This window comes from Mesocricetus auratus, unplaced genomic scaffold, assembly GCF_017639785.1.
Source record: "Mesocricetus auratus isolate SY011 unplaced genomic scaffold, BCM_Maur_2.0 Super-Scaffold_100006, whole genome shotgun sequence".
Taxonomy (NCBI): Eukaryota; Metazoa; Chordata; class Mammalia; order Rodentia; family Cricetidae; genus Mesocricetus; species Mesocricetus auratus.
In genome coordinates this window covers 97,307,482-97,324,736 of record NW_024429190.1, presented here as the reverse complement: position 1 = coordinate 97,324,736, position 17,255 = coordinate 97,307,482, and the positions used below count along the sequence as shown (strand labels likewise).

General features: G+C 43.9%; 2 protein-coding genes across 3 annotated transcripts in view; one reads left to right on the top strand and one right to left on the bottom strand.

Moving 5' to 3' along the window:
* The window catches only part of Shld2 (shieldin complex subunit 2), an 84,015-nt gene extending 69,727 nt beyond the window's left edge, over positions 1–14,288 (bottom strand). Inside the window, exons 1-2 of one of the 2 annotated variants that reach the window (XM_040747702.1) lie at positions 13,987–14,288; positions 12,631–12,686 (exon numbers count right to left, since the gene is read on the bottom strand). The gene's annotated coding sequence lies outside the window, so the exon portion shown is untranslated. The remainder of the gene's footprint in view (positions 1–12,630; positions 12,687–13,986) is intronic. The other variant, XM_040747703.1, reaches the window with a different exon arrangement.
* Positions 14,289–14,468: 180 nt separating this feature from the next.
* The window catches only part of Glud1 (glutamate dehydrogenase 1), a 31,846-nt gene continuing 29,059 nt past the window's right edge, over positions 14,469–17,255 (top strand). The window contains exon 1 of the mRNA XM_005077633.4: positions 14,469–15,028. Within this exon, the coding sequence (XP_005077690.1) occupies positions 14,584–15,028 (445 nt within the window). The 5' untranslated portion in view covers positions 14,469–14,583. The remainder of the gene's footprint in view (positions 15,029–17,255) is intronic.

Below are 17,255 nucleotides of genomic sequence, written 5' to 3'. Positions count from 1 at the left end.
CCTCCTCCTTGCTGGCAAAGCCTGCCTGTACTTCAGAGGGGAGAATCTCCGCCTTCTTCACAGCCGGGCGTGGACATGTAACTTAGACCAAGCTACTAGGGCCTAAGAGACCTGAAGCGGGATGGAAGCCTCTGAAGGGGTTATCTGCACTAATAAAGGGTAGGAACTGCTGTTCTTTCTTAGTACTTAACCTGTGTCTGCCTGTGAACCCTGGAACTGAGATAGCCATCTTTTAACCATTAGGAAAATTATCACTAGTTATGTGAGCATAAAACAGGAAAGAGTACTTTGGCATCAGACGTTATCACTGACCTTTTGTATTTATGGTGAGAAAGCCCTGTCTCCAGGCTTCTTAATAGGCAACAGTTATCTTAGTTTATGGCTTGAGTTTAAGTCATTTTTATTTGGACACGCCAAACAGCCTAACTAAGCTCATTAGCAAATACCCATTCCCTCATGCTCTCCAGTTTCGAAGATAGACTCCTGCTCACTCAGTCCCCTCAGCACTCCCTCCCTCCCTCCCTCCCCCCTTCTCTCTGCCCTGTCTCTCTGTCTTGTCCCCACTCTCCGCCATTCTTTTCTCTTCTGCTGCTTCTGTCCCTAGAGGCCAGTCTCCCCCGTCCCTCCCCCTTTTCCCCATTCCCTTTCCCCTAATAAAAACCCCCTCCATGTGAGCTCTGTGGAATGGCCACTTTTTTTTTTCTTGAGAGCACTACTTTTTTAAAAATTATAACTACTGCTTGTTTTGTTTAAAAAAAATGTGTATGTGTATGTATGCCTGCAAAGTTACTGTGCACCATGTGAAGGCTACCAGCAGAGGCCAAAAACAACCCTGCATCCTAGGAACTACAGGTGGTTGTAGGCTACTATGTAGGTGCTAGGAACCAAACACAGGTTATCTGCAAATGCAGTACATACTCTTATCCTCTGAGCCACCTCTCTAGCCCCTTGACCGAACAAGGATAAGAAGCTAAAAGCATGACACTCCCCACCTTACAGGCTGGCCCCAAACTGACAAGTCTCCTGCCTGAGCATCCCAAGTGATAGAATGACAGGTATGTGCCAACACTTTTGTCTTAGCTCTGTTTACTAGAAAAGTCATCTTGCTAGATGTGGTGCACACCTATAAAACCGAGCATTTGGAGGTTGAAGCAGAATTTCAAGTCAAGGCTAGTCTGGGAGTGTACGGCCAGTTTGTACTATAAAAAGCAAAACCCTATCACTTAACATTATTAGGACTTTTATGTACAAAATGTTAACAACAATCCTTTTTTTAAAATTCAACCAACACCACTGACACTTGTATCAGATCCCCATATTCCGCCTTTCCATGGATTTTCACTAATACACCAGGAAGAAAAAGGAAAGAGAGGAGTGCCGGTATCTCAGAAACAGGAAAAAAATGGCTAACTGAGGTGTCTGTTAACATAGCAAGACTCTCCCAGCATCACTCAGTACCTGTGGTTCCTCCCAGGGCTTCTCATCTAGCCCCTCCCCTAAACCTCTCACTCCCAGGGACCGGGTTCCCCCACCCAGCCTGACCTCCATATAACCCAGCGATTTTAGCCTTGCCTGTCCTCTGGCCTCTTGGCCCTGACCACCTGTCTCGGCTGGCTTGTTCCCACTCTGTCCCTCCCCATCTCACCTCTCATGGCCCCTTCAGTCTGCCAGACATGTGCAGCCTGGACTCTTCCCTCTTTCTGCTTCCTCCCTTATATCTACAATAAAAATCTCCATACTTCAGGAACAGTCATATCTTTCCTTTGTATTTCCTTTTCATTCTTCTGGTGCTGAAAACCAGGACTGGCATATATGATGCCTTTCCAAGGGACTGGGTCTCTCTGAACCAAGCTGCTGATCTGACTCTAAGGTATGTATGCATCATTTGTTTCTGCTGGCTTCTACCACCCACCATATTTGGCTACAAATTCTAAGAGTCCAATTCTTCAGCTCCTTCTTCCCTCCACCTGCTCTAACCATCCATCTTACCTCCCCCGCCCCCCCTGCTCCTGGAACCTGCTACATCCTCTGGGGCATCCATCACATGGGCATCACATGGCTCTCTGGATCTGGGACCCTGCCATGCCCTTTGGGCTGCACCCATAGGCATCTCCAAGCTAAGCTCTTCCCAGTGCCTACCATGTGGGCAATTCCCTACTGAGACACTTACGCCTCTCCCTTTTCCCAGAAGTCTCTCCCAGTCCACCCTTCCACTGTTTTCTCCTCCACCAGCTCTACCCATTGTCCCCTACAGGTAAGTGTTACTACAAAGCTGCCTGCTTTGTCTGCCTTTACTACAAAAGCCACACCAGGACGCTCCTCTCACCCTACTGAGATCTATCACTCTCCTCTGTGATTTGGGACATTTCTCTCTGAAAAGTCTCGTTCTGCTTGGGGGTGCTCTGAATTGAAATTCCTGTCACCATTACCCTTACCCCCTCTGCTCCCTCCTGGCCTCTCTCAGCTCCTTCAAGGAACTTCCGCAGCTCCCCTATAAGCGAGTTGCTCTGTCCCACAGCTTCCCAAAGCCTTTCTGGGCCTCTGTGACCTTGTCCCTTCTGTCTCTTCCTCCTTCCCAGAAGTTTTGCAGCTTCTCTATACTCCTGTGGCCTCTATGACATTGCAACCATCCCATGGTGGCATTACTTCTTGTTCCTACACTGATCTGTCTCTCAGCTTCCCCTGGGAGATTACTGGAACCTCCCTATGGGGGAGTTGCTTTCGGGACCCTTCCTCCTTCCCCCCTTGGACTCAATTCCTTCCTCTGGGCGAGAGATTTGACTAAAGTCTTGCTCTACAGCCTGGCCGCAGTAGAGCTCAATGGTCAAAGACTGCACTCGGGTTCCAAACTCTCACACATTGTAACAACTCCTGCCACTGCGCAAGCCTCGATCCCCAAGTCTCCTATCGCTAAGACTTTTTTTAACTTTGCACTCTTGGAAATCTTTTATTTCTAAGATTTCTCTGTGCTCTGCTCTCAAGAAATCTTCTAAGACTATTCTGTAAACAGTCTATCTCAGGATTTGTAAGTTCACTGAGTATAGTTAAAGAATCTGTAAAATTTGTAACAGAAGAGTTAGCTTAAAACTTGTAACAAAAGGTTGAATCTTAATTTGCTATGAGATTCAATTTTTAGAAAACTAGATCTACTTTCTGTATATGTAACTTGAGTTCAACTCTTGTTTAGGGAAAAATGTTTTTAAATAGCAACCATGTGGCTCTCCTCCATCTTGGCTGATGACCTCATCAAGATAAAAGTAACCACATGAGTGGCAGTCATCTTTACTAGGATTAAAGAACACATGCCATGTGACTTCACCATCTTGAGATGAGCATGTGGTATAAAGCAGCAATGATAAAACTTCTTAAAACTAATGCCCTCTCCATCTATCACTGTATCTAGTTTCCAGACTAAGGAGATAATGGTAGCTCTCCAAAATATTTAGATTAATATAAATTTTTGTAAGGTTTATAAATTCCTAAGGCTATAAAGATAGGCTCAAGTTAACAAAAACTTAGAGATCTATGTCTAACCACTATGTCCTTGCTCAACACCGGGCTTCCAAACATTTTTTAAATAATGAAGAATATATGTTTGATAAATAAGGCTTATAAATCCCTACTCAGGTTAACAGTAACTAATTTATGTTATAAACTGAGTCATAAAAGGAAATGTGATATTCTGTAATGATGAACTATAAAAAGGATCAGAAAAGTTCCAAGTCTCCCTATGGACTGTATTTATGGTTTAAAGTTTTATTTTGATGATAAAAGATCTCCGGTTAAATCTTCAACTCAAATTTTTAAGGCTCAAACTTAACAGGGATAAAGTTGTAAAATCCTAATCTTATAAAAGCTACTAGCTTGTTATAAACTGTCAAAGGTTATAAAAAAGTTATAGTCAATGTTCAGTCATCTTATAGAAACCACCTTCTTCAGTGTGTTAAAAACTTCAAAAGTAATTCATTTACAGGGACAAGCTTTATTTAGACTCCTGTATACATTTTTCAGGGTTGAGCTTAAAGCAAGTAACTAAAATTAAGCTTGTATAAAAACAGGTATACTTAATAGATAACTGTTGTGGAATATTAGTTTAAGATGTGTTACATTGTGTTGTGGAATATTTGTTTAATGATACAAAGATGTGTTGCGTTCTTTTATGTTGCATTTGTTTAACTCTTTAGAGCTGTGTTACTTTTTGCCTGTCTAGTAAAGAGCTGAACAGCCAATGGCTAAGCAGGAAAGGGATAGGTGGGACAGAGAGAATAGAAGGATGTTATGGGATGATCCTCCCATAAGCTGTGAAAATGTGTTGCTCTCATTGGTTGATATATTAATAAAAACTAAATTGGTCTACAGTCAGAACCCACCTGCACGGCCACACACACTACGTAAAAGGGTCTCTGTGTAGTTACACCTTAAGCTTTACTGTGCACATGGAATTGGACTGGTTGGACCCTTTCTCAGATAAGCTGACAATGAACCTCCAGGCATTAGACTCCCAGAACTCTGATGGAGGTTGACAAAGTCAATCTGCACTGGGCTTTCATTCTTATCTCTTTGTGGAATTCACTTCCCTGTATGATACCTGCAGGGACCCCCCACAAAAGCCTACTCCAGAAATTTGTTTTCTGACCTACAGATGTGCTGCAACAGGCACAACCCCCAACATATAATAATAGTAATTTTTTTTGTTTGTTTTTCAAGACAGGGTTTCTCTGTGGCTTTGGAGGCTGTCCTGGAACTCGCTCTGTAGACCAGGCTGGCCTCGAACTCACAGAGATCCGCCTGCCTCTGCCTCCCGAGTGCTGGGATTAAAGGCGTGCGCCACCAACGCCCGGCTGCAGTCTTAAATTTGTATGCTCACCCGGCAATAATAGTAAATTTTTAATTAAAAGAATGGGCAAGCCAGGCGGTGGTGGTATGTAGGTTGAGATGCTGGAGCCTCACAGATTGCTACAGCCAGGATTTGGCCATGGTTCTGGGTGTTTTCAGTATCCCCATGGGATTAACAGTGCCCCCAATCAGCAGAAAGTAGTCTAGAAAATTGTGCCCAAATTCCCAAATATTGTTTATAAATGTTTGCTTTCATTTGAAGGAGGTTGATTATAACTGGTCGATAATCACAGCCAATCTCTTTCTAAAGAAAAGAAAGGGATGGATATGATATAGAAATGAATAATTTGCATTGGCATGGATTTTGGATGACTAATACAAATTCAAGGTAAATTTTGTTATATGTATATTTCTACTCTTATTTAAGGTATTATGTTTATGCAGCTCATTTAAAAAGGTAATGTACAATTAATAAATACAGATTATAGTCATTTATAATAGTCAAAACTTACGTTAGTTTTCCTAGCTACATAGAGATATGCTGCCTTTTGCAGGGAACATCACATTGTCCATTCTTTTGGTATTCCTCACAACCCCACGTGACAGGCTATTGTGGAGCACACCCATGCCACTCTCAAACAGTATTTTAAGAAAATAAAAAAGGGGGAGTATGTTACCTCCCCCAATATTCAGTTATCCACCATACTTTACATTTTAAATTTTTTGACCATAGACCATAATAATTTGTCTGCTATGGAGAGACATTGGAACAAACCCTTCCAGTCCTTGGGATGGGTCAGATGGAAGGATTTGATTACAGGAAAATGGCAGCCACCCACTCCCCTACTAGCTAGGGTCCGAGGGGCTGTTTGTGTTTTCCCTCCAGGAAGTGAGAAGCCCATTTGGGTCCCCGAACGGTGCATCAGGCATGTCGACCCCAATACTACTCCGGATACTAGTAATGCTCACCATGATAAAGATGATCCAACCATTGCTGAACACTCAGGTAAGGGAAATATGGGCGTTGGTGAGGATTCCCCCCCATGTTAATGCCAGCTCCCTGTTCATCCATTTTATAACACCAATAATACATTGGAAGCGGCTGCTGCCAATGAGATTAAAAAGTCAGAAACTAGACATTCTGAGTTTCCCCTCCTAAGCCTGATACCAGGGTCAGGAAGTAGGGGAATCCAAGAGATTCCCAGCGGCATACGCTTTTAATCCCAACACACCTTTATGTAAGTCCCAGGACAGCCTCCAAACAATACAGAGAAACCCTGACTCAAAAAAAAAAAAAAAAAACTGGTACTGGTATTAATTAAAGAAAAAGACAAAGACAAAGGTATATGGAATGAAAAATTTTGTTTACATTTAAGTTCTATTTTGTGAGTCATCTCTAAAAACTTTTGGCCAAAAGCCTGGCCTCTCTACCTTGCATCTACAGAGTTACAAGGAGTAGGTACGGCTGTACCCCATGACTGTAGCTCAAATGGAGGAATGATAAAAACATATAGGACTTTTTAACCTTTTTAGTTCAAGGATTGGCTGGAGTTGTTCTTTTACATAGATTTCAATTAAGGAAGCTTCATTGCAACAGACTAATCATGACCTAGGGAAAAAGGATGACTGAAAGATGCATGTATGTTCTGAATGTATGGTGTGGCCACACCAGTATGTATGAAATGTGATTGTGAATGCGTGAGTGTAAACTGCTTATATGATTAAAAGGATACTTAAATCCCTTCAAAAATAGTTAAGAAGCTACCTAGATTGCTTTATATAGCCAAAAGGAACATCCAGCCAGTCTGTTAATGTTTTAACAGAAAAATTTAAGATACAAATGAGGCCTTGTCAGCTAGTGAGAGTTCTACAGGTTAGATTGGGAAAGACTGCTCACAGACTTCAAATAATTTCCAAAAGTTATTTAGTAAGCCCAATTTACCTAGATAGTTAACCAAGGAGGGTAGACAAATCCTTCTACTGTTATGGTCCAGCTTCGACAGTTCAAAAAAGAAAACTTTTTTAGAAAATAAAAAAGGGGGAATAATGCCCCCAGTCCCCACATGACTCATCAAATAATACACTCCTCATTTAAAAATTTTATAATGTGAATGCCAGTGAGCTTCAGACAGATTCTGGCATGATGGAACTTGAGCAACCATTGCTCAGGTCAAATGGAGACATCCATGCACTAGACAGTGGAGAAGACCCTAATTTGGGGTCGAGGGCATGTTTGTGTTTTCTTGTAGGAAAAGAATAAAGCTTCGACAGCTGTCAGACCAATTAGTGAGATGCATGGAGCAGAGAAAAACTGGACCTGAGACCATGGGAGCCTACCTAAGCCAGTTTGAGTGAGATCTCCTAAATCAGTGTTCCTGACCCTTGATGTCATCGAATCTACAGCCCAAAAAAAGAAAGAAAACAGTCGGTTCGAGATTTCCAGTTTCTCAACAGACCTGCTACATCAACCTTCCGGACCCATGAGTTTTCATCATGAAGCTAACAGAGAAAAAAGGACCCATTTAAAGCATTTGGACATTGGTATGGACTATGATGAGTGGCAAAAGCCTCTTTTCAGTATTTGAACAGGACATGGTCACTTGATGGTTCCTGTTTCTGGAATCACGACTAGGCCAGTGTATTTTTCTGGAGAAATGCAACTTGTCCTAATGCGACAACTATTGTTCATATTTTTCGTAATGCTACATGTGTAACATCAATGATTGTACCTAATGTATCTGTGCAAGTGCACTTTCTAAATGCTTTCCTGAGCAGATCTTGAAACGATTGGAAACTTTATCAAATTGTAAATGTAAATCACATGCGGGTTACCCTTGTAACAGATGAAGGCTGGTAGAATGTTATGGCCCAGATCTGGTGATGGGTATGGTGATGGAGAGGCGCTATGTCAATGGGGGTCCTGGAAATGGTGGCAGTGGCGGTAGGCATTCTGGCTTTATGCCAAGCTCAAACGTGCCTTGTTCCAGAGACAAGAGATCCGTAACCAAGTATTGCTTAGCTTAGCCCATGGCAATCCCGATAGCCATGAAGGTTGGTTACAGATGATTTAAGGTTGGGGTATCTCCGATGACGGGCAACCTGTGGGGAAGACCCCTCCCACCTAAAACAGGGGTTCAAGGTCCCCCAAAGACGGGAAAGGGAGGGTGACCCTACTTGACCTAAGCCAGGAGTGCCTCATTTGAAAATAAAAAGGGGTGAATTGTGGGAACACCAGACCTTGAGCAGAGACCCACTTCCCCTTCTGCCTGGGAGTAGGCAGCTGTAAGACAATGTTTAGTAAAAACATGTTTACTAAAAACGATACAATAAGTTCCTGGCCACTTCCCCTTCTGCCTGGGAGTAGGCAGCTGTAAGACAATGTTTAGTAAAAACATGTTTACTAAAAATGATACAATAAGTTCCTGGGAAAGGCCTTCCCACGGAAACCGCCCTGACCTCGACCTTGTCCAGAGACTAACCGCACCTTCAAAAACCCACACACATCCACCTCTGGTGTCAGAGCAGAACCAGCCAGGGTAGAGGAGAGAGCAGAAGCTTCTCTGGTGGGAGCTTTTCTTAGGAAGTTTTTCTTGAACCTTTTTGGAGCCTGTTTAAAGTTCTCTTTATATCATTGAACGAGTCTCTGTGTTGTCAATACCCGACACCCTCCGCACGTTCTCGGACATAGGCCGCGCAGCAGACGTGACAGAGATATGTTTCAGATGGATATGTATTCTTCAAACCTTTCAAAGACCTACAGAATATGGCATTTGACATGGTTTGTTAACAGGATTTTTTCATGACAATGAGACACAACTGCTCCTGGCAGCAACAATTACATCACAGAAGAAGATGGGCATCAGAAAAACTCCTTATGGTGCCACGCCCGCTGTGCGGCCTGTGTCCGAGAATGTGCGGAGGGTGTCCGGAATTGACAACACAGAGACTGGTTCAACGATGTAAAGAAAACTTTAAGCAGGCTCCAAAAAGGCTCAAGAAAACTTCCCAAGAAAGGCCTCCCTCCAGAAAAGCTTCTGCTCTCTCCTTACCCCTGGCTGGTTCTGCTCTGACCCCAGAAACTGACTTGGGTGTGTCAGAAGAGGCGGTTAGTCTTTGGAAAAGGTCAAGGTCAGGGCGGTTCCCGTGGGCCAGCCCTTTTCAGGAACTTATTGCCCCAGGCATTATATTGCTTTTTGTAAACATGTTTTTAGTAAACATTGTCTTACAGCTGCCTACTCCCAGGCTGATGGGTCAAGGTCTGGTGTCCCCACATTATGGAGTTTGCTTTCAATGTGGGAGGGATAGCCATTTGGACAAGAAACTGCTCTTGCCTGGACCACTTAACTATATGCTATATAAACTGGACATGCAGGGCCCACAAAAAAGTGACTGATAAACTTGCTAAGATAAGATGGGATGGTATTTCAGGGTTCCTGCTTCACAGAAGAAACTGCAGACATTCTACAAGACACAGAAGAAATCAACTGACAAACTTTGCCAGCACAAGGCAGAACAGATCTTCAAATTTTCTGCTCCATTGAAAAGTCTGCCAGATACTATGGGCTTGTGAACTAAAGATGGATGCCCCAATGTTGCATAGGAGGTTTGGGTGACTGTCCAGGCAGCAAGACGTGTCTGTCAATTCTAGAGTTTTAAAAGTTGCTTACAACACACTTCCTGTTTACTTAGGTAATACTATATCCTTTTGGGGTCTTTGATGGAGTTGAAGACAGCTACAATTGTTTTCCTTTATAATAATAAAAGATAAATTAGATATAATACTTCAGACTCACAAAGATAGATGATAGAGTATTTTCTTAAAATTTTGCCAAATGTAAATGAACTAAACATTATAATTCTTACTTGATAGCTGTTTTGTCACGTATAATTTTACTATGTTGAAGTTAAAAACCTTCCTTTTTATTTAGAAAAGGGAAGATGATGGGGATGTCTTCTGTATGCTGTGACTCTATTTTTCTTATTGGTTGATGAATAAAGCTGTTTCAGCCAATGGAGAGGCAGAATTTAGCTAGGTGGGAATTGCAAACAGAGAGGCAGGGAGAAGGAAGATAGAGTGAGCAGATGCCATGCAGCCCCAGGGAGGAAGAAAACCCGGCATCGCCTAGGTAAGCCAAGGCCACGGGTGATACAAAGATTAACAGAAATGGGCTAATAATTAAGAGAGAGCTAGCCAATAAGAACCTAAGCCAAGGGCCAAACAATTGTAACTGATATTAAGCCTCGGAGTGGTTCTTTCATTAAGTGGCTTCCGGGCCCCAGTGGGTGAAGAGAAACCAGTCCAGGGGGACCGAGATAGACTGAGAAAGGCATACGCCTTTAATCCCAGCACTCAAGAGGCAGAGGCAGGCGGATCTCTGTGAGTTCAAGACCAGCCTGGTTTACAGAGCTAGTTCCAGGACAGCCTCCAAAACAATACAGAGAAACCCTGTCTCGAAAAACAAAACAAAAACAAAAGAATGGGCATATGCATGACTTAAATGAAGATATATAAATGTGTTTAGTAAGTTTATTTTCCAGACAATATAATATATACACATATGAAGGAAAGATAACACTAGAAAGAAGGAAAACACTTGCAAACATGTATCTGGCAAAGGACTTAAAAGTACCAAAATAATTCTCATAATTCATTAATAAAAGGGAACTGAGTAAGTTGGTGTGTGCCTGTAATACCAACACTTGAGAGGAAGAAGCAGGAGGATCAGAAGTACAAGGTCATTCTCAACTACGAAGTAAGTTTGTGACCATCTACAATGAGACCCTCCCTGTCACACAAAAAGAAAAGAAAAAAGACAATCCAGAATCCAGGCACCAAGGCTCATGCCTGTGAGCTCAATACTTAAGAGGCTAAAGTAGGAAGATTCTATAGGCTAGGTTGCATAGTAGTTATTGACCCAACCCTAAGCTATAAAATGAGACCTTGTCTCAAAAAGAAAAAAAGAAAGTAAGGGAAGAAAGGAGAGAGGGAATGGATTTTTAAATGTGACAGTTGTGGGTATAGCTTAGTGACAGATCATAAAAGAAAAAGAGAGGAGGAGGGGTACAGTCAGGCAATAAAGTGGCTACATCAATATATTTTTAAAGCATCTGAGGATCATATACTGAATGATTCCAATTAAATGAAATGTACAGAATAGAAAATGTATACAACCCTTTCAAACTAAATAATCCAATGATTTTTGCTCATGCATTTATATGCTATGTCTAAATTTTAACATCCTTCTAAAATCTTTTTCAAGGACTTAAAAGTACAAAAGAGCACTATAGATCAAGAACAGGGCAAAATTGTAAAATAGCAAGAAAAAGTCCTATCAACATCAAAGGTAGAAAACCAATTGTCTTTGTTGGATGCCATCAAAGACTAAAATTCTTTTCAAGTTAAATTTTGGTCTCTTTTTGAAATGGAAATTACTATGAATAATTAAATTGCAATTTGGACATTACTCATATATTTTACAAAGCAGTCAAATGTAATTCTAAATGAAGCAAATATACATTTTTAAGTAGGAAAAAGTATCAGAATTTTGGAGTCATTCAAGTTTGGATAAAAGCCTATTTATGATATAGGTGAACATTAACAATTTACTTGTGCCCCTGAGGCTTAGTGCCTTCTGTAAGTAAGGAGTTACAATACCTCCTCCAGGGTGAAAGAAAACTTCAACTATATGCTAAACAGGGTTAAAGACGTGGACTTGTAGAAGTTTATTCTTTTGGGGTGAGGGGATAAATAGGTTCTCACTATGTAGACCAGGCTCCTCTCCCAATCAGAAACAAGCCTGCCTCTGCCAAAAATCAAAGGCATGTTATCAAAAACATGCCCACTCTTATGTTTTAAAACCTATCAACATATACTACTTAAATTTTTTGTAACTTGCATACGTTAAAACATTTTTTTAAAAAATTTAATAAGTTAGCTACATTATCAGATTCTCAAAGTTGTTATTTTTTTGTTTGCTTTTTTCCCCTCTTAAGACAGTGTCTTGCTGGCTAACATGGAATTCATTATATGGCCCAGAATAACCTCGAATTCATGGCAATCCTCCTGCTTCAGCCACCCAAGCACTGAGATTACAGGCAATGCCACCATGCCCACAGATCTGAGAGTCATTTTTAAGATACGGACACACAGGAGATGCACAATTAAAAAAAAATCGTGGGGCTGGAGAGATGGCTCAGAGGTTAAGAGCACTGGCTGTTCTTCCAGAGGTCCTGAGTTCAATTCCCAGCAACCACATGGTGGCTCACAACCATCTGTAATGAAATCTGTTGCCCTCTTCTGGCCTGCAGGCATACATGCAGACAGAATGCTGTATACAGAATAAATAAGTAAATCTTAAAAAAAAAAATCGTTTCTACAGTGGTATTTCTCATCACTTCCAAAAATGTCTTCAATTGAGGTAACTAAGCCATAGAAAAAGCAATATCAAACATTTATTTACTTGTTTACTTATTTATTCTGAAGGCTAAGGTTATCAAGAAAGAAAGAAAATTATCTGATATGGTAGCTCACCAGGCAATCGCAGACTGAGCCACAAAGTGAGTTTAAGACTTGCCTGGGTTACGGAGCAAGACTCTTGTCTCAAAACAAAAAACTAAAAAGGAAGAAGGATGAACCCAAGTTCTTAGAAATTTTACATGGAAATAAAACTATGTCCATGTGCTCCCGGGCACCATTCAGGGTTTGGGGGCTTTATTCTTCTGAAGCCCCAGGGACTAGATGGAATGTCAAATCACAAAGTGATAACATTATCAAGTGAAAAGGGAACTTGGTACCTTAATCTTTTCACATCAAGCCAAAATCACGGTGCAGGTCAGAGAATCATTTTTTGCTAAAAAACACAATACAAATACAATGAATGATTATCATTTATTCGATAAGTAAGGTAAGATATAGCTACACCGGTAAAGAAATATCAGTTTTGCTTCAGGGTACATAGAGGTAAATGAATATCAATTAACTGGTCTAGGTTGTCACCTCACATTTTCAAAACATTGTAAGAACTTCTCAGTCAGGTGTAGGAGGCAGAGGCAAGCAGATTTCCCAGTTCATGGCCAGCCTGGTATACATAGTGAGTTATAGGATGGCCAGGGCTACACAGAGAAACCCTGTTTTGAAAAACCAAATAATAACAATAATAAGATAACAATTATTTCTCTCCCATGTTGTAATAGATGAATAAAGTCACACATTAGAAGGATTATGTCAGCCGGGCGTTGGTGGCGCACGCCTTTAATCTCAGCACTTGGGAGGCAGAGACAGGCGGATCTTTGTGAGTTCGAGGCCAGCCTGGTCTACAAGAGCTAGTTCCAGGACAGCCTCCAAAGCCACAGAGAAACCCTGTCTCGAAAAACCAAAAAAAAAAAAGAAGGGTTATGTCAGTAAGTACAAGACTTGCTTTACAGAACTGCCATGATGCTCTGGGGTGCTTTCACTAGTAATGTGGCGTTTGGTAACTTGCCTTAAAAGATGTGATTGAACCTTTGCAAGTTTGTGCGTGCGTGCGTGCGTGCGTGTGTGTGTGTGTGTGTGTGTGTGTGTGTGTGTGTAAATGAATTCTCATATAGATTCACTTTTGTTTGAAGAAAAAAAAGTGTCTCATGTAGTCCAGGGTGGTCTCAAACTCAATCCTCTGGCCCCTACTTCCCAGTTCCTGGGGTTCCAAGCACGCAACACCCAAGCCTGGCTACCATTATGAAACTTATAATTGACAAATCAGATCCTGGCACTTTCCTTTAATCTGAGCACTCAGGAGACAGGAAAAGACCTATCTGTGAGTTGCTCAAGGCCAGCCTGATCCATCAATAGAGTCTAAGAAACTAAACATATAGATACAGATATATAGATATAGATATACAGATATAGATATACATTCCTGGGGGCATTATCATATTTCTAGTTACCTTGTCTTACTTTAGGACATAATTCTAAAGGGGAGGCACACACTCAGCCCATTGTAGAGTTACAATAATAGGCACATGCCTGTAATCCTAGCACTCAGGAGCCAGAAGCGGGCACGCTGCCTTGAGTTTCAGGCCAGCCTGGGCTACAAGCGTGACACTGACTTTCAAAAAACAAACAAACAAGGTGGCACACGAAAGAGACAACAATGCTTTGCATTACTATTTTACCTCAAAATCCGCTGAATAGCTGGATAGAACAAATTAAAACCTTGTGCACAGTAAGGGCCCCTCTCTCATCCTAAGGTTTCTGGCTTTCCAGTCTCAACTCCCCAGCGGCTCGACGTCGCTCTCCCGCCGGCCGCGCCGCGAACCCGCACACTCATGCGGTCCGGGTTCCGGGCCTGAGCGCGTGGCCTCCCTGCGGCCCGCTCCCGCCGCCGACTGGGCCCCCGCGCGCCCGGCAGGGGAACCAACCTTCCGGGACGCTCACGCTGCCGACGGACGGCTCTCGGCGGCCCGGGCCGCCCCGCCGGGGTCCGCGCGCGTGCCCGCCCTAGCCCCGCCCCGCCGGGCATGCGCACGCGCCGCCGCCTGGAGGCCGACCGAGGGCGCGGCGGAGGGGAGGCCCGAGCGCCCTGGGCGGCGCGCGGCCGCCGACGTCCGTCCTCCCGGCGGGGCGAGGAGCGGCGCAGGGGAGGGGACAGCCAGGCAAGCAGGAAGCTGCGGCTTAAAAGGGCAGCGCGCGCCCAGCCCTTCCTCCCGCGGTCCAGGCCTGCGAGCCCCGGTCTCCTCCGGCCCCCGCCGCCCTCCTCTCAGCCCGCCGCCATGTACCGCCGCCTCGGAGAAGCGCTGCTGCTGGCCCGCAACGGGCCCGCCGCCCTGGGCTCTGCGGCCGCAGATCCGGCCGCGCTGCTGGGCTGGGCCCGCGGACAGCCCTCGGCCGCCCCGCATTCCGGGCTCGCGCCCACCTCCCGGCGCCACTACAGCGAGGCGGCCGCCGACCGCGAGGACGACCCCAACTTCTTCAAGATGGTGGAGGGCTTCTTCGACCGCGGCGCCAGCATCGTGGAGGACAAGCTGGTGGAGGACCTGAAGACCCGGGAGAGCGAGGAGCAGAAGCGGAACCGGGTGCGCGGCATTCTGCGGATCATCAAGCCCTGCAACCATGTGTTGAGCCTGTCCTTCCCCATCCGGCGCGACGACGGCTCCTGGGAGGTCATCGAAGGCTACCGGGCCCAGCACAGCCAGCACCGCACGCCCTGCAAGGGAGGTGAGCGCCCGCCGACCCCTTTCCGCCCTCCCGCCCCTGCAGCCTCCGGCCGCCCGGGCCGCTACTCGGCCCAGCCCAGCCCCGCAGGCCGTGCCCTCCTCCAAGCTCCCCGCCTAGGGTGTGGCAGCCTTAGAGGATACTGATTTTTTTTTTCCGCCCCAAAACTACCACGTAATTTGTCAGCCTTCTTTCTGGGCAAGCCTTCACCCCGGGTTCCCTGCATTTGCTGCTGCTGTCTGTGCACTGAGGACACTGCACCGGGCTTCCCTCTGGCCTCAGTGCCTGTCACCCAGCGTGAGCCCGGAACGCCAATGGCCGATGGTACAAGAACAGAAGAAAAAAAAATGATTTTCTTTCTGGAGTTGGAATCTAGAAAGTTTTATTAACCAGCAGAGCTTACTAGTCTTATAAATTAATAGGATTTTTACACTGATGACTTTCTGTGTTGTGCCCCTTTCCTCCTTTCAAAAAAAAAAAAAATCCCGCAGTCTAACGACTCTGACAAACATAGGGCGTCCTGACATTAAATCTAAAGGGTGTAGACTACAGAACTGCATGCCAGCCAATAGAATGAAATAGCCCTGGGGGTGTGTTCTGGTCCTGGCTAGCACCAGATTTGAGCCTCGGCAAAAGGTAGTCCTTGGAGAGTTGGTAGTCCTCAAGGTAGCCTGTGGCTTAAAATTTTGGATGTGTGTAGATTTGGCGTTTCTATTCACATTGCTTTCTCTAGGCAAGTAAAAACCTTTTTTTCGTTTTCTTCCCAATACATTTCACAATGCAGCGTTAAAGGTGCTGAGAGAGAGAGAGACAGAGAGAGAGAGAGAGAGAGAGAGAGAGAGAGAGAGAGAGAGAGAGAGAGAGAGAGAGAGAGAGAGAGAGAGGGAAACCCACCTGTCTTCTTTTGCTATTGGGGATCGGATTGGCAAGTGAGCACAGAGGAGTTTGCACTAGACCAGTGATGATCCCCAACCATAAAATTATTTTTGTTGCTATTTCATAACTGTTATGAATCATGATGTAAGTGTACACTATATGAGCCCCGTGGTGGTCGAGACCCATGGATTGAGAACGTCCGGGCTAGACTGTTGTCCGCCTCTTATACAGTAGTCTTTTTGCTACCAGCTGGGTTAAAAGGGGGTAAATTGTAGAAATGTTCCTACACCGGAAAAAATCGAGGCTGTGGTAGTGTTCCCAGTGGTGGAACAAAGGTTGTGGCTAAGGGTTCAATAATTTACCAAATTTGCATTGAGTCCACCCACTTCTAGGATTTACCTTTGGAGCCTAATTAGCTCAGTAGTTCCGTCTGCTAGAAGCTGTTGGAACCACTTTGACCTCTCATTTCCTGTGCAGTCAGTCTCCTGCCCTTTCCTCTTCCTACCACTCCTCATCCCCAAGCCAGGAACACTTTTGTACTCCCCTACAGAGCAAACAAGGATGTTGGAGCAAGAGACATTGTATTGCAAATGCTAAATTGTCCTTGTCTTTACAAAGGGCAGGCGGTGTTTTCCATTTTCTAAGGATGGCTCTTCTGTGTATTGTGATTTGATGGTGTTGACCCCAAGTCCTCTCTGTCTTGTCACAGCTCCACAGTCATTAAAGCAATTTAAGTTTGCCATGGTGTGTCATTTTAAGTGTTCTTGTTATTGCAGAAGTACTGATACCAAAATATTGAACCCAGTAACAAATATCACCAGCCTTAGCAGATCACAGTAACCATGGCACTTGGTCAAAATAGAGTGAAAGATGGGGTTAGTCTCTCTACAAAGAGGTCTGGTACTGAAAGAGCTATGTCCCAGGACAGACACCGAGAAACTGATTTGTAGTTAGTTCACAGTAACTGCATTGCATGATGATACAGCAAGAAAAAAAATGACCTTTAACATCTTAGGGCTTCTGAAAAACTTTATGAGCTGAGAAAGATTGTATAGCCATGAAAACCCTTAAGAAAATAAACAGTATATAAAATGATTAACAAAATCTGAGTGCTATGGACTCCCACTCTTTATTTCAAAGTGCTAACAATCTCAGCACTCTTGCAGAACACATATGTAAAAGGAACTTATTTTCAGTGGAAACTTTCTCGATATCTAAGACAGTTATCAAAAAGCCAACTGTTTAGTATGCATCTGTTTCCCCCAGCTGCTCAGGAGACTGGGACGTGGCGATCATTTGAACCCAGGAATTTGAGATGAGTCTAGACAATACAGGAGACCATACCTCTCAAAGA